The sequence below is a fragment of the Cervus canadensis genome, chromosome 24, assembly GCF_019320065.1.
Source record: "Cervus canadensis isolate Bull #8, Minnesota chromosome 24, ASM1932006v1, whole genome shotgun sequence".
Classification (NCBI taxonomy): Eukaryota; Metazoa; Chordata; class Mammalia; order Artiodactyla; family Cervidae; genus Cervus; species Cervus canadensis.
The window spans coordinates 36558850-36579758 of NC_057409.1; the positions used below are offsets into that span (position 1 = coordinate 36558850).

General features: G+C 39.2%; 1 protein-coding gene across 15 annotated transcripts in view; it reads right to left on the minus strand.

Annotated features, from left to right (window-relative positions):
- Positions 1-20909, minus strand: part of UNC80 (unc-80 homolog, NALCN channel complex subunit) — a 222378-nt gene that overhangs the window by 50884 nt on the left and 150585 nt on the right. For all 15 annotated transcript variants that reach the window (XM_043445612.1, XM_043445611.1, XM_043445610.1 and 12 more), the window contains 10 exons: positions 19602-19745; positions 15713-15813; positions 14649-14735; positions 11233-11416; positions 9343-9437; positions 7308-7397; positions 6481-6582; positions 3929-4109; positions 2516-2784; positions 926-1060 (listed from right to left, as the gene is read on the minus strand). In XM_043445612.1, coding sequence (XP_043301547.1) covers positions 926-1060; positions 2516-2784; positions 3929-4109; positions 6481-6582; positions 7308-7397; positions 9343-9437; positions 11233-11416; positions 14649-14735; positions 15713-15813; positions 19602-19745 — 1388 coding nt within the window. The remainder of the gene's footprint in view (positions 1-925; positions 1061-2515; positions 2785-3928; positions 4110-6480; positions 6583-7307; positions 7398-9342; positions 9438-11232; positions 11417-14648; positions 14736-15712; positions 15814-19601; positions 19746-20909) is intronic.

Genomic DNA, 20909 nt, shown 5'->3' on the forward strand with positions numbered 1-20909 from the left:
TACTGTGTGTCAGGCCTCATTCTGTGCACTGAGGTTATAGCAAAACAGAAACAAAAGCAAAAAACCATACAAACAAAACAACAACTAAAATCAAGCAAAGGCAAACAAAAATCAGATCAAGAGCTCACTTTAATGGAGCTCAAATTCTACTGTGGGGTGTGGCAGAGATACATATTAGTGAAACAAATACATGTATTATATGTGACATGGTAAAAATATTCTGCATAAAAATGAAAATAAAATGGGGTAAGTGCTGAACAGTGATAGAAATGAGAATCAGGAACTCTTCCTTTTTTTTTTTTAAATTTTTATATTGGAATATAGCTGATTAGCAAAGCTGTGATAGTTTTAGGTGGATAGCACAAGCGACTCAGCTATACATATTCATGTATCCATTCTCCCCCCAAGGTTCCCTCCCATCCAGGCTGCAACATAACATTGAGCAGAGTTCCTTGTGCTATACAGTAGGACCTTGTTGATTATCCATTTTTAATGTAGAAATGTGTACACATCCATCCGAAGCTCCATAACCATCCCTTCCCCCCAGGAAACCATAAGTTTGAGAAACTTTTCCTTTTATCATTTTCTATTTTCCATTCTTTTATTCATTTAAAAAAACTAGAGAATTGGTCTATTTACATCCTAGGGGCTGAAATGAGGCTTGAAGAGAAATGCTGAAGAAAGACAAATTTCTTATTGAAAGAGAAATGATTTGGGGTATTTGCATTCCATAGGTTGAAGAAAGAGAGCTGAGAGAGCCTGATGACAGAAATGGACAATGACCAGGCCATCCATAAAAACAGAACTCTGGTCCACAACCTGTAATAAACAGCCCAGGAATCCACTGCTCTAGTGAGTTCTGAATAAACAAACTGGGTTTTTCTCATTGGGTTGGTCCTTTTTTATTTCCACAGAGTTTACTCACAGGAAACTCCAGCAGGGGGGCCACGCTTGCAAAGAGTTGGAGCACAAAGGGCTTGCGGTGTAGGATGTAGAACTGGTGGCAGGCAAACTCGATGGCTTGGCGCAACTGAGGGTTGCTTTCATAGTCAGAGTACACCTGCGGGAAAATACCACGTATTCAGAAAACGCCCCAACAGCTTACTAAAGCTGTGTTTGCTTTACAAGCTCATAGCCATGGGAAGCACGGAGGGAAATGACTGATTTCATACATTGATAGAGGGGAGTGTAAAGTGGTATATACCTTTTTGAAAGAAATCTAGAAATATACATAATAATGCAAAAAAATATAAATATACTTTTTCCCCAGAAAGTTTATGACTAGTAATTTGTCATAAGAAAACAATTAAACAAATACCAAAGATGTATACACAGGAATGCCTGCTGCAAGGCATTAAGGCATTAAAATAGCTGAAAATTTGAAACAACTCAAATCATTCATCAATTGGGATTAAGTGAATTATTTGTATGCATACAACAGAGTACTATGCAACTATTTTTTAAGAGATGCTATGTAGTGCTAAATGTAGCTACAGGGAGAATGCCCACAACATTCTTAGTGTCACATTAAAAGAAAAGGTAGGCAAAAACTTGAACATATGGTATGATCCAACTTCTGTTTTAAAAAACGTAAGAGAGAGAGCACCAGGATTTTCAAGATGTGCAAACAATAATTATCTAGGAAGGAGGATTATAGATGATCTTTATTTTCTTATCTAAACTTTCTTATTTTGAATTTTATAATGAACATTTATTGTTTTTGATAATTATTTAAGAAACTATAATAACAGATAATAGATAACATTCCAACTATTTAAAAAGAGGACAGAGAGCCCTGATGATATTAAAAGTCAATTTCTTGCCCCTGTATGTTGAGCAAACTCCACTGTACATAAGCATGTATTACTTCTTCCATGATTTATTAAAATTTCCATAAAAATAGACAACTAGGATAAGCCCCCAGGCCCTTTCTGAACTTTATTCAGTACTCCTCAATGTGGCCACATACACATTAAACATGATTAAGTGAAAACTGTTCCTACTACATTCATCTCCTCCAACCACCTCATTATACCAAATTTAATGGCAATTTTGAAAACCTCTTTTCAGAGAGAGGTTGCAAAATCTCTTGGGAGAAACAGCAATTGAACACTTGCCTCACATTTGAATAATGATTCTCAAACTTCTGAGGGCATCAGAACCATACAGAGGTTTTGTGAAAACACAGATTCCTGGGCCATGACTCCAGAGTTTCTGGTGAAGTAGGTCTGGGATGGGGCCCAAGAATGTGCGTTTTGAACAAATTCCCAAGTGACACTGATGCTGCTGGTCCAGAGATGACACTTCGAGAACCACTGGCCCAGAAGAAATGGGGGACCGTGGCTCAGATCTGGGAGAACTCAGGATAGAATGGAATACTGTGACCTTTGGTAAATCTTTGTGGGGGTTTCATTTGGTGCCTTCTGAGGTCACAAAAACAGATAATTCAATTGGCTAAAGTCTCAGCATAGATCTTGTTGACCTTCTAGAGAGGCAGGGGAGGAGGCCCACGTACCTGCAGCATGGTGGGCAGAATCCACTGGTAGCCGCTGAGGGAGAAGAGGTGATTGAAGTGCACAGCGCTGTTGATGACGGTGGCCGCATACTGCCTGAGCAGGGCACTGTCTTCTGGGTGCAGGATCAGAGCCCCATTAAAGACGTTGAGGAAAAGCATGATTTCATCTCCCCAGGGGAACTCACTAGGCATGCCCAGGAACATCTCCTCCAGGAGCTGGATCCACAAGCTTTTCTGAAGAGTGTCGAGGCCAAAGAGTTCCTTTCCAGCTGTGAGACATGAAGACACAGAGGCAGGTTTAGCCCCACGCCAACCCCCATGTCAGCGTGGAGGGCAGTCCAACCAGAGGGCCCTGCTGTCGCCAACTCGGGGATGGGAAGGCCTACTGCTGACACCCACAGTGTTGCTGGCATTTCTGTAACACTTTCGAGTCTTCCCAGGGCTTTTCTGTCACCCTTTTGATTCATCTCTGTGGGCAAGACAGGGCCGGCAAGTGTGGTGTGTTGCTGTTGCCTAAGCTGTGGCTTTGAGAAAAAATAAGTTATTTCAGAAAGAAAATGGCAGGGCTGGGACTAGTCCTTGGTCTTTTAACTCCTGGTTGGACTAGAGCTCGTGTACCATCACTCTGAGCATCTGGATGAAGATGCAGAGCACAAAGATGCTGATTTAAGTAAATTGGCCCAAATGAATAACTGAATGTGGTTTCAAAAGGGATCCTTTTCTATTTCTCTGTCTCTCTCTCCCTTTCTCTCTCCATTTTTCTCTTTCAATTCAGGTAATTTACATAGAGTAAAACACACAGATGGCTAAATGTAGAATTCAATGAATTTTGACAAAAATACCCACTTGTAACCAACATTCCAATCAATATATGAATCATTTTTATCATCTGAGAAAATTCCTTCAAATCCCTTTCTGGGAAATCCATTCTCCCCACCCCCCCGCGCCTACCCCCGCAAAAGGCAACTACTGCTCTGATTTCTCTCAATGTATATTCATTTTGCCTCCTCTTGAACTTCACAGAAATACTTGTCCTTCACTTAGTCAAGTACTCCCCCAACAACACCCTACTACTTCAATTGCTTACGATTAGCTCAGAGCAGTGGTCTCAGAGTTTGGTCCTTGGAATAGTAGCATCAACCTTGCCGTGGGACTTGGAACTTGTTAGAAATACAAGTTCCCAAGCCCCATTCCAGAGCTACTGAATCAGAAACTGCGGACTGGAGGGTGGGATGCAGCAATCTGTGTTTTATCAAGTCCTCCAGTCCTCCAGGTGATTCTGATGCCCGTTCAAGACTGAGAGCCACTAATTTAGAGAACTGTCTACTGATTAAGATGGAGACGCTCTGCAGCTGAGGACAACACTAGGCCATGAGAAGATGCCCAAGAGAGGAAAGCCTTCTTTCTTGATACCTTGAGGATCACTGAAGAGTGAAAACTCCGCATCAATAGCACTTCGAGGGAATGAGGGCAGTCGGAGGAGGTCTTCCTGGAGCATGGAGACGTGGGACTGCTTGTGGGCTGTGGGGATCTTCTGGGTGAGGGAGATGAGAAACAAAACCCGCCCCACTTCCTCCAGCTTCCGAGTGAACACCTAGCAGCAGGCCAGGGCAGAAGCAGGTGAAAAGCAGAACTGGGCAACCCCGAAATCACCACGACTGAAGAAATCAAAGTAAAATCTTTAATGGCAAACAGGCTAAGTACATATTAAGGGGTGGGGGGAGTGAAAGGAAGGAGAAAGCATTTTCTTTTCCTTACCATGCAGAAAGAGCAAACAATACTTAATTGGCTCTCACTTCTGCATCTGTCTGCTCTACAGAAGGAAGTGTTTCTCATGCCAGGCTGGAGAAGGGGCACAAGGCAAGTATTGTCGAGAACAGCTCAGTGTTAAGTAGAGCCCATTTGTGTGGATGTCATAAGATGGAAGGCCTTCTCCAACAGGAGCCAGCCAATTCCACTTGCTTCCCTCATTTCCACTGAGGCCTTAAGCTGTTTCCTGTCAGTTCTGGGTTTGCCTCTTAAAGACTGGAATGGGATCCAGGAAAAACCTCTTTTGGGACAAAAGCTAATGGGGCCTAGATTGGTGGCTCTTTAGCCCCGAGTTTAGATGGCATGAACGTGGGGCTCATGTTCCTTTTCCAAGTGCCTTTTCTGTTCCTGGTCAGAGGGCAAGGGGGATGTGATTAGGAGGATGATCAGCAGCTTGACCAGACCCAGAACCACAGTCTGCATGTTATTATCTCCCTGAGGAACTTCGAAGTCTTAAGATCACAAGCTGGAGTTTACATAGATTAAGAGTCTTATTTTACGCTCTTTTCACTAAAGATTTTTTTCTGTGTGTGTGGACCATTTTTAAAGTCTTATTGAATGTGTTATAGTATTGCTTCTGTTTTATGCGGGTTTTTTTGGCTGTGAGGCATGTGGGATTTTAGCTCCCCAACTGTGGATCAAGCCCACACCCCCTGCGTTGGAAGGTGAAATGTTAACCATGGAGGAGCCAGGGAAGCCCCTATGCTCTTCTTTTAAAACATGTTCTTAAACATTGTTTTTTAAAACAACTCGCTCATGAAGAGCTGTTATTGATTATGGCTTTCATTATTTTGCTGCCAAAATCAGAGGCTGGTATAGTTTGGGGGGGATTGCTTTAGAAATTAAATATTTAAGTTCTTTTCTCCCAACACCTCACACTTTGTAACACATTCACTGTTTTCTTTATTTTCAATGCAATTTAGGTAGTTAATATTAACTATGTTTTAAATTACTTAACTAGTTGAATTCTATGCCATCTCATGAAGACATCTCTGAATACTTTGCTGCCAAATTGGCAATCTTGCTATGTACAGAAAAATTGAGGAGATAAAAGCTTTTTGTTTTGACATTTTATTAAAAATAAATGAATGTAACATGTGGTGGTGGTGGTTTAGTCACTATGTCATGTCCGACTCTCAGGATCCCATGGATTGTAGCCTGCCAGGCTCCTCTGTCCATGGGATTCTCCAGGCAAGAATAGTGGAGTGGGTTGCCATTTCCTTCTCCAGAGGATCTTCCCGACCCAGGAAGTGAACCCAGGTCTCCTGCATTGCAGGCAGATTCTTTACCAACTGAGCTATGAAGGAAGCCCTTTGTTTTGATATTTTATTAAAAATAAATGAATGTAACACATAGACCACATTAAAATTGCATCATCAGAACTGTGGACTACAGCTATATTTCACATGAAAAACAGTGAATTTTCTTAAGTTCAGTTTGATTTGTGATGAGATGTATGAATGTTATTCTGCTCTTCAATCTAAGTACAGCAGATTGATTCGTTCTCCTCCTAGTTTAAGAGAAGTTAGCAGCATACCAAAGGTCAGATCACTGGTCAGAGGCAGAGCTAGGACTGAGTCCAGATCTCTGAACCTTGGTTCAGTGCCATTTTCAGGTATGCTACTATCCATTGAGAGGAGGGCATGGCAACCCATTCCAATATTCTTGCCTAGAGAATCCCATGGACAGAGGAGCCAGGCGGGCTATAGTCCATGGGGTCGCAAAGAGTCGGACATGACTGAAGCCACCTAGCATACAGGCATGCATTATCCATTGATCCCTTTTATTTTTTTCCAGCTAGCAGAAATTTCTGAGACAACCTTCTTATAGGTACATTATATGTATTCCCAATCTGGAATGAAAATCCATACTTAGAAACTAGTAGGTAAATAAAACAGAAAATTTCTATTATTTATACCCAGTGATTCATCAAAGTACTACTCCAAGTGAGTATTTAATACCTTTACATTATGATCCAATTTGCAAAACTTAAAAATTACACCATTTGGGGGGAACTGTCTATTGATCAAGAACCCATCCTTCTCTCTTTAGAGATCATAACAGAATCACAGGATCTCAGGGCCAGCAACCATTTACAGATCGTCTATCCCAGTAACACGGCACAATAATAGCAGAAAACTGTGGTGGTCAGGCACCTGTTTCTGAATGAGCTCCTGTCCTTTCTCTGGATGCATGTGTACAAGGTTCAGCTGTGGAGACACGGATCTCCTGAACGGGTAAATATCCCGCACGTAGGTCTGTGGTGGGGTTACACAAAGACAAAAACAGAGTTCAAATGACCAAACTCTGACTCTCATTTTCTCATGCCCCAAAGGGCAGACAAACATACGTTACGTATTTTCTAATGGTTTACATTCTTACTACTTCACCCCCCAGCCAAATTCTACAAAATCCCAGGGGTGAAGCCCCTCCTCAGGAAAGCTTCAAACTCCCCAAGTACACTTTCCCAATCCCAAGTGCCCCGTCAGGAGCAAGGGAGCCAGAGGCAATTTACTGAAGCACATTCTGGAAGAAGAAGAAAATCACTGTAAAGTGCTGTCACTGGTCTTGAGGCTTCCTTTTGCTCATTAGATCATGTTTCCATGATCATGCTTAATATAGTGAAACAAGAACAATGTTACCATTCCAAATAAATATATGTCCTTACAATATGGGAACTTAACTTTCACTTAGATGCAATAATCATGAGTGACAAAATACCTTACTTGACTTATCTTCTTCAATTATTACAACAGCCCTCAAGTAGACCCCGTCATCACCTTCACTTTACAGGCAAGCAAACTGGAGGGTATGAAGGCCAAGCGGCCAGTCCAAACCTATGTTGCCAGTAAGACAGTGTGATCCAAGAGCCGCACTCCCCACCATGAAACAGTGGCACACCCCTGAGGGAAGCTGCCCTCAGGAAAGGCATAACGGGCTTCGGACACAACTCTTCACGAGCGTCATCGCTGTACAGTCTCACCTTATTGTAGTGGATAAGGTTCCACCGTTTATCCATGAGAAAGTAATGTGTTGACTGTGATTCTGGGATATTAAAAAACTCCAGACACTCCTAGAACAACAACAACAAATCTTAAAAAAACATTTACTGAGATCATATTATGAGCCAAACAGTAAGATGAAAGACAAAAATGCCATAAAAACAAGGTAATTTCTTATAAGGAATATATATATATATATGTATTTATATATTACATTGTATATATTATATGTGTGCATATATGTGTATATATATTATACACACATATATATGAATATATATAGGCACATAGCCATCTAAAGAAATGATAACATAAAGACTGTGTAAGATCTTGCAAGATAGAGGTAGGGGTTAAGGGGTGCAAGCTATATGTATTAATATATGATAAATAAGCTGTGAGGACATAGTGTGCAACACAGAATGTATTTTACAATAATTATAAATGGAATGTGACCTTTAAAAATTGTGAATCACTAGGCTGTACACCTGAAGTTTATATAATATTATACATCAACTATACCTTAATTTTGGAGAAGCAACTGGCAACCCACACCTATATTCTGGCCTGGACATTCACATGGACAGAGAAGCCTGGTGGGCTAGAGTCTATGGGGTCACAAAGAATTGGACATGACTGAGCTACTAACATACACACCTCAATTTAAAAAAGACACTGTCACACAAACTATCTGCTCTGCCCTCACAGTGCTAAACGAGGTACAGTTACAGTACAGCCTTGATGAACTGTGGAGACACAGTGGCATCTACTGGCCTCAGTATCAGGAAGAAAGCATGTTTAGTAGCAGCATTAAGAGTATTATGAACTGCAATGATTGAGCACCTATCTACTATATTCTACATTCAAGGCTTCCCATGTAGAGAACCTCTGTGTGTGTGTGTGTGTGTGTGTGTGTGTGTGTGCATGCATGCGTGCATACATGTAGGTATACTAAGTTGCTTCAGTCGTGTCTGACTCTTTGCAACCCTATGGACTGTAGCCCACCAGGCTCCTCTGTCCATGGGATTCTCCAGGCAAGAATACTGGGGTGGGTTGTCATGCCCTCCTCCAGGGGATCTTCCCACCCCAGGGAGAAAACCTATATGACTTGCACTAATGTTGAGCACTGCTGAAAAAGAAACTGAGGCTAGAGAGAGCCTGTCATTTGATTTATTTCGGTAACACTGGTTGTGGTGGAGCCTGGGTTTGAACTCACTGCCTAGGGAAAATGGATGTTGAAGTTTGTTTCCCTGGGTTTGAGAGATTCTCTGAGGATGAATGGGTGAGACTTAGAGAAGACCTAACAACCTTTTCTACTGAAATCAGATACATAAGTTTGGCGAGCTGGTTTTCTCAGAGGTCTTTTCTACTTATGTCTGGGACTAAAGTTAGGACTCCAGATAAAAGAGGAATCATTGTACTAGTATACTTATTACTTTTCCTTTAAAACCTTGCAGGCATGAGTAGCTATGGATTGCATTTCCCTGGAGGTACATAATTGCCATAACCATTAAAAATACTTTCTTGATTCACCTAATGTATTCTAAGACATATATATATCTCCTGCTTCTCCAATCATTCCTGTCAGTGGCAAGTCAAGACTGTGTATCAGTCAACTCAGTGCCAAAATAAGTGTCTCTGTGTGAGTCACCTGATCACTAGAGTTCGTCCCAGCGTTCTTGGTGTACAAGCCCAGGGCAGCTCCAGAACAATCACAAGCCATACCAGGATGCTCTAAAGTAGGATTCTCGGCATCTGAAGACAAGTGTTATGAGCTCTGTAGCTGAGAGGGAGCCTTTGGCTACTTCAGTGCAGAGCTAAAATGTCAGTGAAAGTGGGGAAAATATGCAAGGAAATAGAAGCATGCAAAAGTGGGGCAGATTCTAGAAGATGTAAATAAATGCACATATTTATTTGAAGGTAGAAAAAATGCCATTTAATTCTAAACTGGATGATCAGCGAAGTGACATAGCCATTGTGCATTTAAAAAAAATCACTTCTGTTGAAAGTCATCCCTACCTTTAACAGGGCTTCGAACTGAGTGTCTTCATGGACTGGCAACTGGGTTGGAATGTCACACTCATTCTGTCCATGAACTACCAAGGTTTTGGTACCTACAGTAGGTAAAAATCATAATAAACTGACTTCTACTATAAAGATGTTTGAATACAAAGCATGAAATATTGAAATATTATTAAGCTGATGTTTTTCTTGTTATTATGATGACTATTAGTGAGGGTTTAATGTGAGCTGAGGATTCTGTTAGTGAGGTTTTAATGTGAGCTGTGCATTCTACTATCTGCACTCCTTTGTTTATAGTCGATGTCTGCTTTAAATATGTTTCCTTATTATTTAATAATGATAGCTACCATTTATGGAGCTCCTAATACTTTTAACTGGTTTTATGTATAACCATATTTAAATCTCACAACAACCCTATGACACAGGTGTTATTATTTTCATATTACAAATGAAGAAACAGAGAACTTATTTTTATAAATAAGAATGTATAAGTGACTTAGTCAAAGACATTTATTTACTGGAAGAGGCAGAATTCAAGCTTTAAACACTGCAACAAATAATACATTCCTAAATTTTAAACAATAGCTGAGAAAATACAAACAGAGAGACTAGCAAAAGCTAAACAAGTACCTAAAACACAGCTTATGATTTATTTTTTTAAAGACTTTTCAATGTGGACCATTTTTAAAGTCTTTATTGAATTTGTTCCAACACTGCTTGAGTTTTACGTTTCAGTTTTCTGGCTGCGAGGCATGTGGGATCTTAGTTCTCTGGCCAGAGATCAAAGCCTCACCTCCTGTAATGGAAGGTGAAGTCCCAACCTCTGGACCACCAGGAAAGTCCCATGAAATGTAGTTTAAATTTACTTTTTCTGTATTTTACTTGGCTGGTGAGACAATATTTCTACTTCATTCCTCAATTATAAATCTCTGTGAACATTATGATAGACCTTGATTTTCAATGAGCTGATTTTAAGTATATGCCTGACAATATGAGTTTCTTTAATAAAAATGAACACTTTGCTGAATAATCTGTAGACACATAAATACACAATTACCATTTACTGAATGCTGACTGTGTGTCAGACATGACAGCCAAGTATTTTACAAACCTAAACTCATTTATTCCTCACAATTGTGAAATATGAATTAGATCCCCAATTTACCTGAAAAGAAAGCTTTAAAAATTATGTAACTTGTCATAGCTAATATTAATCATACAGACAATTAGAGGCAGTGCTCTGATTTTAACACAGGGCTCTTTGCTGCCCATGTTAAATAAAAACTGTGTTCTTATTTATGTATAATTCTGTCTTTCTCTTTATATCAATACATGTATCATCTCACATTTTCTTAGTCATTGCACAAGGATAAAGGCTTGGTGACATTTATTTTATCTCCAAGAAAGACAAGCTATCCAAAGTGAAAAGGAACTGTATCTAGACTTTTTATCATACTGCATGTTGTTTTGTAATTCTCCTTCCTGCTTTTCCCCTTTGCAATTTTTCATAAAGCCATCTCTCAGTGAGTTCACAAAAGCCTGGGGTCCATGCCATGCAAACAATATTATTCTCCTTGCACTGCCAAAAATCCATTCAAAAAGGCTCTCAGTTCAGCTGGCCCTCTGCGATAGACTTAAACACATCTTTCACCTTGGCAACCCTTCAAGGACTGACTCACGCGGATCTCAGTTCTGATGGCCCCCTTTTCATCTGGCAATTGCTGACCTCTAAAGGGTCTATTGTGTTTCTTCAGATTGCATTCAACAAAAATTCTTTGAGGCACTCAATCCCAGGGTTGGCAAGTTTTCTCATGAATGAAAGAGACACTTGGTCTATAAAAGGGGTATTCATGCTCTTAGAAAAGTTATGTCATCTAAAGGCAGTACCTGGCATCGAAGCGGTCACCAGGAGCTTCACCTCACACTGCTCCTTCTTCATTGTCTGCTTCAGATCCTTGAAGAACAGGCCTTCCACATAACCGACCACCTCCCACAGGAAAGTCAGAGTGGCCGAAATGGCGTCCATCCCCCACTCGCAGGGGGTCCGCACAAAGTACATGATTAATCCCACCTGCAACTCAGGACAGGAAGAGGTCACAAAGCCACCATGACTCTGAGTTCGCATTCTCATTTCCTTAGCTTTACATTTTGTTAATTAGATATTCTTTTTTGCCTTTGCATTCTCTGTTCAAATGCTTCTCTAGCATCTTCAGGGGCAGGAGAAGGTATAACCGGAAAACTGGCCAGAGCAGGTTGCCATACATTTTTGCATTATCATCAAATTACCTACTGCTTAAGAGGAAAGCAAAAGATCATTTTTTCCAGCTTTCAAGTCACTCGGTAGCTCAGGTACTCGGACCACCCAAAATGACTATGTGACGTTTGTCCAAACACTATTTTCAATTTGGATTATGTCTAATGGTCTGACCTAAGAACACTCTGCTTGGTTAAGTCAGTGAGTTTTTGTTTGTGTCCTCTGGAATAAGTTTTGAAAAACTGTGTGCCGTTTTGTATATTTTTAAGTTAACCTTTAAAATGTCCCATCATAAATTTATATTGTTAATATGAATAGAATATGTTAAACATTCTGTATGTTGAAAAAAATTGGAATGCATACTTCACTTGAAAAGTGAAAGTGAAGTTGCTCAGTCGTATCCAACTCTTTGTGGCCCCATGGATTGTAGCCCTACCAGGCTTCTCTGTCCATGGGATTTTTCAGGCATACTCTGGCATATTTGGTGAAATTAGTTTTAGCTACCTTATTCAATAATGCACAACAGAATCAGAAAGAAATAATGTAAAAGCCACTGCCCATGGATTTTATACTTTTTCCTGGAAAAATTTGCTAAACCTAGAAAACTTTCCAGTTACATTGAAAGAATCAGTGTCACTAACCCAGTGCACTTTGGTGACTCTGAAGGCTGAACACCCCAATGATGGCCAAACCTCATACCTAGTAGACATCTATAGAAGACAGGAAAAGGTAGGAAGTCTTGTGGGTTTAAAGGGCCTCAATCAATCAGAAATGAGGCTTCCTTAAATCTAATACAGTCCATCAGATTCTTTCCCTGTCTTACACATCTATCAATGCAGCCTGGTGATACCTGGGAGGGTCAGAGTGGGCCTTTCTGATGTACGGTGATGACTGAGATGGCAGACATGCTCAAGAAGTGTCAGTGCATATTTACAAAATGAGGATTTGGAGATTTATTCCTTTAAAACTATTTGGGCAGCAAACTGCTTCAAAAGTCTTCACATACCCTTAGATGGACTAAGACCCCCAGATTGAAGATCACTGAGTCAAGTTGGGCAGTGGGTTTAAAAGTTCCTAACGAAGACTGGAAGATAAAGATCATGTTCTCCAACTCCCTATCTCACATACTATAATAGTTGTTAGAAAAAAGAGAGGTACAATAGGGGTAATGGTTTAAAACATGACTCCACCCTTCACTGTTCTGCCATTCTGAGTACAAAACCCCTTTCTCTAGCTCACCTGAAGCATGCATGTGCTTGGGATTCAGGGAAAGATTGGGGTTTATATAAAACAAGGTTATACAGCAAATGGCCAATGTGTACCCAGCCCTTTGCTCTAGGAACTTATCAATGACATAGTTGGGAGGATTTATGTCTAGTGTTAAGGCTTATTTGGAGTTGAAAGGAGAATCTGGAAGAAGGGAACTGAAATGTCCATTTTCTTGTCCCAGGGTAAAAGGATGGAGGGGAGCAATATAAGTGTTTCCCCCATCCAGTGACTTGGGGAAGGAGCAGGCACCCCAAAGGGGCGTTTGCCTCCAGTGTTTGTGTCTCTGACAAGAGCTCACCACAGAGCCTTTTAATACCAGTCTGGGCTGTAACATAAACTTGGCAGGGCACATACTTAAACCGAAGGAGGCTCTTATATTTTTGGCTGTGCTAATCTACCTTGGAGTGTTGAGTAGTGCAGACAGGAGAAAAAGTAGCAGAAAGCTTGGCTGGAGAGATTTTTGGATAGAACTGCCATAGGCTGGTTCACCAGGCAGGATGCTCTAGTCAGAGGACTTCCTCATCTAAAGCCATATGGGACAACCAGAACTCGGAGGGGTGGGTAGCACCAGCAGGAGCTGAGATGGAGTCTCCCAGCAAGCTCTGCTGGGAGTAGAAAAGGTTTGCAAGTTACAGAAGCCATGGGCTTCAGCTTCCACCAGTCAGGCATCCAGCAACCAGCCAGATAGAGAGCTCTGTCTCACAAGGGGAGGAGCTGGAGCAAACACTGGACAGGAGATAGAATTCTGAGCAAAGGTCTTTTTTCCCCCCAACTCATAACACATAACATAACACATATGTGTTATAACATATAACACAGCACATAACATCTAGAGATGAAAGAAGTTAGAAGAGAGGAGAGTTCCTAGAAGTTAAGTATCTTTAGACAAGAGAGACCAGATACTATCCAAAGGTACTATTTATATATTTCTATCAATCTGAACTTAAAACTGGATTGGACGCTTATTTATATTTTTCCCCTTGTCCACCAACAGGTGGGCATTCATAATGAAAACCACCTCAGTCATAAACATAGGGAAGGAATTACAACTTTTGTTTGCACATCAGAGTAGTAGCATTGAGTTAAATTTATCATCCTGCTGCAGATGCATATGGATAACTCTTCTATTTCCCCACTTGCAGAAGACCAGTGATGGTTAGGGAGAGAGAACATTGTCCCAGCACTGAAATTCATTCGGCCATCTGTCTGCTTGGATTAAGGTGTAGTTTAAAAGAACAGTCATCAAGCCAACAGTCCCCAAACTGCACATTCATTTAGGGTATAAGGAGGAGAATGTGAAGAAACTGGCAAATTCTGGAGCGTTCAAGAAGGAGCTGTGAGAACAATGTAAAGCATAGAGAGTTGCTATGGAAAAATACACTCACAAATACTTTGTATCTAGGGCAACATTTTCCTCTGTGTGTGTGTGTGTGTGTGTGTCTGTGTTCTAAACAGGGAGATATGAAAAGAGAAAGAATGACTAAAAACGACACATACATTTTTCAACAGAAAACTAAAATTAAGGACTGACATGAGGAAGTTGTATAATGCTAAAGAGAGACAGGGAGGAAACAGACATTTATTGAGTGCCCATCACATGCCAAGGATGGTGCCAGGAGGAGTTTTCCCATATAAACAGTGGTGAATTCAGCTGACTATGATGCAACTTCAGGCACACAGTTAACGAAAGTTTATTTGAAAAAATCCCGAGGTCTTTTTTACGCACTGTTGCTTCTTACTTGGAAATGAACATTTACAACCTACTGGAGGTGAGACTCACCAAGTAGTTGAACAGGATGTGAGAGGTCTGAGCAGGAAAGTCTCCGATATTCAGGAGCAGTTTGCGCAGCATGTACATTAACTCATCCTGAAAGAGCAACAGAGTCTATGTCTCGTTCAGCTACCATGTTGTAGGAAATGATGTTAACTTTTTGAATAGCACGGTGGGGAAATTTTTCTTACTTTTGCCCACATGTTGATTTCTCTTATGTTCAGCATTTTAATATAGTATTTGTGATGCTTATTAAATTATTTAAGCCTACTGTAATGCATTCTCCTGGAAGCTAGCATATGAAGTTACTAAGCAATAGTCAGACATTTTAAAAAAATAAAACCTGAGACTGACTCTATAGGCAATCAGACTATAGCAATATAGACTGACTCACAGGCAAATCACAGGAAAGCTGTATATTTATTCAACTCTATTTTCTATAGCTTTCGGGTGTGATGAAAATGTGACGAGGACCTATCTTAAGAAACTATTAATAAATTAGGTTTATTAAACTTCATAGTTCTGTTTCCTAGGTAGATGTTTATAATTAACCTTCCTTTCAGAAACTAAACTTAATTGTCCAGCAAACAGAACAACAATATAGAAATGAAGAAATAATTTGTAATTATTGGTGTATTTTGTCATTTCTCAGAAAGCTACTTTTCTTTGGTATTTTCTTATTATTGGGTGAACTGGTAAATTAAATTTCTTGACTAAAGGAGAGTTTCAACATACACTAATAATATTACCTGTATCACATACTACCAACCAATCAGAATTCAGTAAATGTACTCAACACTGAAAACATTAAATTGAATTTAATTTTTGTTTAAAAGACTGAGAATCTTTCAGTATCTACGGTCATTACTAGCAGTGTACCATACTCATATGGAGACATCAGTTAATGGGAAAATTCAAAAGAAAACAGTAAAGTTTAATTTGTTCATTATTATCATTATCCAGAGTACTTCTTGGTTATGTGTCAACCAATGTTGCATGAATATCACAATAAAGTCCACTGCTTGTTGTTTAACCAGGTTCACACACAAAGCTACTATAAACATAGATTTTACTTGTCTATTGCTGATGGTCAGTTTTTCCAGAAAATGTCGAAGAACTGTTGATGGATCTTCAATTAGACAATTCCATAAGACTTGCTGGGCCACAGCACTCACTTTAGAAGAGAAAATAAATTGAACATTCATTTTAAATGGACATAAATCTATCAGATATAGTGTTCAAATAATTTCTAAGCTTTAATTGGTTTCTCTAAAATTTTTGCCTTACAGAGTTCTATGAACACTTTTTCTATTGAAGGTAAGTATTGTTCTCTTTGTTGCTGTTTCTGAATACTTTAGCCTATAAAGAAAAAGTGACAAAAGTGTATAGGATGGTCTTTAAATACTAGCTTCTCTAAAGAATGTATTTGTGATATACAGTGGAAAATCATTCAGGCTTAAAAAGAAGGAAATTCTCCTACTTAACAACATTATGGATGGACATTGAGGGTGTTATGCAAAGTGAAAGAAGTCAGACACAGAAAGACAAATGGATGATCTCAATTACATGTGGAATGTAAGAAAAACCCAGACTCATAGATACAGAGAACAGAATGGTTACCAGAGGTGGAGGGTGGCAATGGGGCTGAGTGAAGGTGATCAAACGGTTATAAACTTCCAGTTCTAAGATAAATAAATCCTAGAAATGTACAGCATGATGATTATATTTAACAGTACTATATTGTATATTTGAAAGCTGTTAAGAGAATAGATATTAAAAGTTCTCATCGTAAAAAAACATTGTAACTATGTGTGGAGATGAATGTTAACTAAACTTACTGTGGTATTCATTTTGCAATATACACATACATCAAATGTTTATGTTGCATAGCTAAAACTAGCACAATGTTATAAGTCAACTATACCTTAATAAACAAGAATACATTTATGAATCTTTGTTTTGGAAATCATCCTAATATTAACAGTGGTAAGGACTTATTAAAATCCTATTTCATTGTTTGCTGTATGGAGAAACTTCTAATGTAATCTTTTGGGTTTTAGAAAATATGTTTTTGTTTAGAATGCATATGAATTAGACCTGACCTTATATTGTTCACATAAATGCTTTCAATAATAACTCCTTCAAAAAGATGACATAGTTGAGCCAGTAATAGTTAAGGTTCCCACTTCTAATGAGGATGGTTTAGGAATAAATAATTTTTCCTAGTGGTCATGTATGGATGTGAGAGTTGGACTGTGAAGAAAGCTGAGCACCGAAGAATTGATGCTTTTGAACTGTGGTGTTGGGAAAGACTCTTGAGAGTCCCTTGGACTGCAAGGAGATACAACCAGTCCATCCTAAAGGAGATCAGTCCTGGGTGTTCATTGGAAGGACTGATGCTGAAGCTGAAACTCCAGTACTTTGGCCACCTCATACGAAAAGTTGACTCATTGGAAAAGACCCTGATGCTGGGAAGAATTGGGGGCAGGAGGAGAAGGGGATGACAGAGGATGAGATGGCTGGATGGCATCACCGACTTGATGGACGTGAGTTTGAGTAATCTCCAGGAGTTGGTGATAGACAGGGAGGCCTGACGTGCTGCGATTCATGGAGTCACAAAGAGTCAGACATGACTGAGAGACTGAACTGAACTGAACTGAACTGAACTGAATGTGAAAGAAAAAGTGCTACTTCTTTGGGGAAGGTAGCTGGCTAAGACTGCCTGGAAGTGCCCAGGCTAAGAAAGCAGGTGGGTAAAAGTGAGTAGTGGAGAAGAAATAGCTGATCTTCAGTTTAAATAGTTTAGTTCAATTTCCTAAACTAGGAATATGAAATTTAGCATGAATTTACTTTTCAGGCTATATTTTAAATAAATTATACCATCTTTTTTGCTTCAGAAGCTAACCATCCAGTTAAAACTGAGCTTTATGAATAATATTAACAAGAGATATGCAAAATAAGCTTTAGCTCCCATGTAGCTTCATAAATAATTAAAATAAATGCAGGTTTTTGTTAGGTTGAAATTAGTTGCAAAACTATGTCTATAACACTATTTTTATTCTGACTTTAAGGAAGGCATTTAATGCTTGCAACATGAAAAATACAGAAAAGACAAGGAGGAGAATAAGACATGTCTTGTTGTTCAGTCGCTCAGTCGTGTCCGACTCTTTGCAACCCCATGGACTGCAGCACGCCAGGCTTCCTTTCCTTCACCATCTCCCAGAGCTTGCTCAAACTCAAGTCCATTGAGTCAGTGATGCCATCCAACCATCTCATCCACTGTCATCCCCTTCTCCTCCTGCCTTGACTCTTTCCCAGCATCAGGGTCTTTTCTAATTAGTCAACTCTTTGAATCAGGTGGCCAAAGTATTGGAGCTTCAGCATCAGTCCTTCCAGTGAATATTCAGGATTGATTTCCTTTAAGATTGACTTGTTTGATCTCCTAGCAGTCCAGGGGACTCTCAAGAGTCTTCTCCAACACTACAGTTCAAAAGCATCAATTCTTCAACACTCGGCCTTCTTTATGATCCAACTCTCACATCCATACATGACTACTGGAAAAACCATAGCTTTGACTAGATGGACCTTCGTTGGCAAAGTAACATCTCTTCTTTTAATATGCTGTCTAGGTTTGTCACAGCTTTTCTTGCAAGGAGCAAGCGTCTTTTAATTTCATGGCTGCAGTCACCATCTGCCATGATTTTGGAGCCCAAGAAAATAAAATCTGTCACTGTTTCCATTGTTTCCCCATCTATTTGCCGTGAAGTGATGGGACCTGGTACCATAATCTTAGTTTTCTGAATGTTGAGTTTTAAGCCAACTTTTTCACTCCCTCTTCAAAACACTATAAACATTTCAGAGTATGATTTTTCATACACATGAAATATATATTTACATGTATCTTTAAATAATATTGTATAGAAAATACTCTTAGGTACTCACATTTTTAATTAGCAATAAATTGAATACTTATTGTATTAATATTTTTCTAGGATATTATTTCTAATGTGCACAGAATGCTGTCATTTGGAAATACCACAATGAACTAATATCCTATTGTCAGCTATTATAATATTTTCAAATATTTGTTCTTTCTAATATGTTCAATGTTCAGTATTCTATATAAACCTTTGTTCACCCCTCAATACTGCCTTAGCAAATTGCTAGAGATCAAGATCTGTGTCAAAGGGTGTTCACACTTTTAAGGCTTTTATGATGCACACTATGACACTGTTTCAAGATGCTTGCATTAGATTTTTACTGCCATCAGCAAGGTGTGATAATGCTCTTTTCTCTGAATATTTACCAACCATGTATATTTTTGTTTAAAATAATCCTTGTAATATTTTATATTAAAAGTAAGATTTCATTGTTGTTTTAAACAACAGTGTTATTTACAGATGATATTGGCCATCGGATTGTGTGTTTATATCCTTTGTCCATTTCTCTATTGGGGTTTAAAAAAGTCATTATTAAGTTATAAAGGTTTTTAAAAAAATAATATTAATCTGTTATCTGTCACAAATGTAACTCATCTTTACCCCTCATTTATTATTTCATTTTGTAGCTATCCTCTATAGATACTACCTCTGTAAAGGTAATCAACTGAGAAAGATGGTATTAAAGATGTCAAGCCAGTAACTAAGATTTCTAAGGTGGCTAAAATCACTATTTGGTTCCTATGAGGTCAAATAAGCATTGCTCTGTCCTCTGGACATAAACAACACTCCTGGACCAAACTACATATATTAAATGCAATTTCTTGGTCATAAAGGTTATGACCGGAGAAAGCGGAGGAAGTGACAGTGTTAGTACAGTGTATAGCAAATCTGTAAATATAACGTGTGCAGAAAAGAACTCCATGTGTGGCCAATGGTTCATGTCTTCAAGAGCACCCAACTGTCCTTTGTCAGACAAATACCTCAAGTATTTACTAGATGGTTTTACTAGTCAGAGCCATACCTGCCACTCCATCTTCTCGCACCTCACCGTCCTCCATCAGATGGACGATGGGGAGCACGGCTGCACAGATGCATGCTGGGAACACAGCCTGCGGGGGCTGAGGCACGTGGTGGTTGGGCGTGTGTTCGGTGGTGTGTTCCTCATCTGAGGAGGGAGACATAACCGGGAAGCTTTTCTCAGTGCTAGGGACATTCTCAGAACATTCTAACGCAACAACATTTCTCAGTTCAAGGCCTGCCTATAGAACACTTTTTTGGTGTGTGTAGACATCTAGTTGTCACAGCATAACTTGCTGAAAAGACTCTTCTTTCCCCATTGAAGTTTCATGGTACCCTTTCTAAACATGAAACTGACATACATGTAATGGTTTACTTCTGGTCCCAACCTATGCCATTGATCTGTATATCAATCCTCAAGTCAATACCACACAATCTTGATTACTGCAGCTTTGTACTAAGTTTTGAAATTAGGAAATGTGAGTTTTCCAACTTTGTTCTTCATTTGCAAGATTACCGTGTCTTTTCAATGGTGTGGAACAACTGAAGCCTTCACACTTTTTGATAAGAATATAAAATGATACAGAAACTTCTGAAGTAGCTTGACAATATTCCTCACAAAATTTACACGTAACTTCTCATAGCATCATAATTCATAGTAACTGAGATGAAAACAACACAAATGTCCAATAACTGATGAAGTGGTCAGCAAAATGTGGTGTATCCATACAATGGAATATTATTTGGTGATAAGAAGGAATGAAGAACTGATACATGTGACAAATGGGTCAACCTTGAAAATATTATGCTGAGTGAAAGAATCTAGTCACAAAAGGCCATGTACTATATGGTTCCATTCCTATAAAATGTGCTGAATAGGCAAGTCCATAGAAATAGAAAGTAGACTACTTTTTCTTGGAGTTGGGGGAAGTGGTGGATGAGTGACTACTAAAGGGTGTAAGGTATCCCTATTTGGGGATAATGAAAATATTCTGAAATTAAGTAGCAGTGACAGTTGCAAACTCTACTATATACTGTGCACATATACTATCAACCAATTGCATTACATATTTCAAAAGGGTGAATTTTATGGTATGTAAATTATATCTCAGTAAAGGTGCTATAAAAAATATAGGTATCTTTGGGCCCCCATCCTGTAAGTTGTGTTTAGTTAGCATTTGAAGTTTTCCAGGGCTGTGCAATAAAGGGTTGAGAACAACTGGTTTCTGTCTAACTTTTTGATGACTTCATAAATCAGTGATGAAATCTGTATAATCACGAAGCAGTGAGTCCCAGACAGTTCCTCATCATT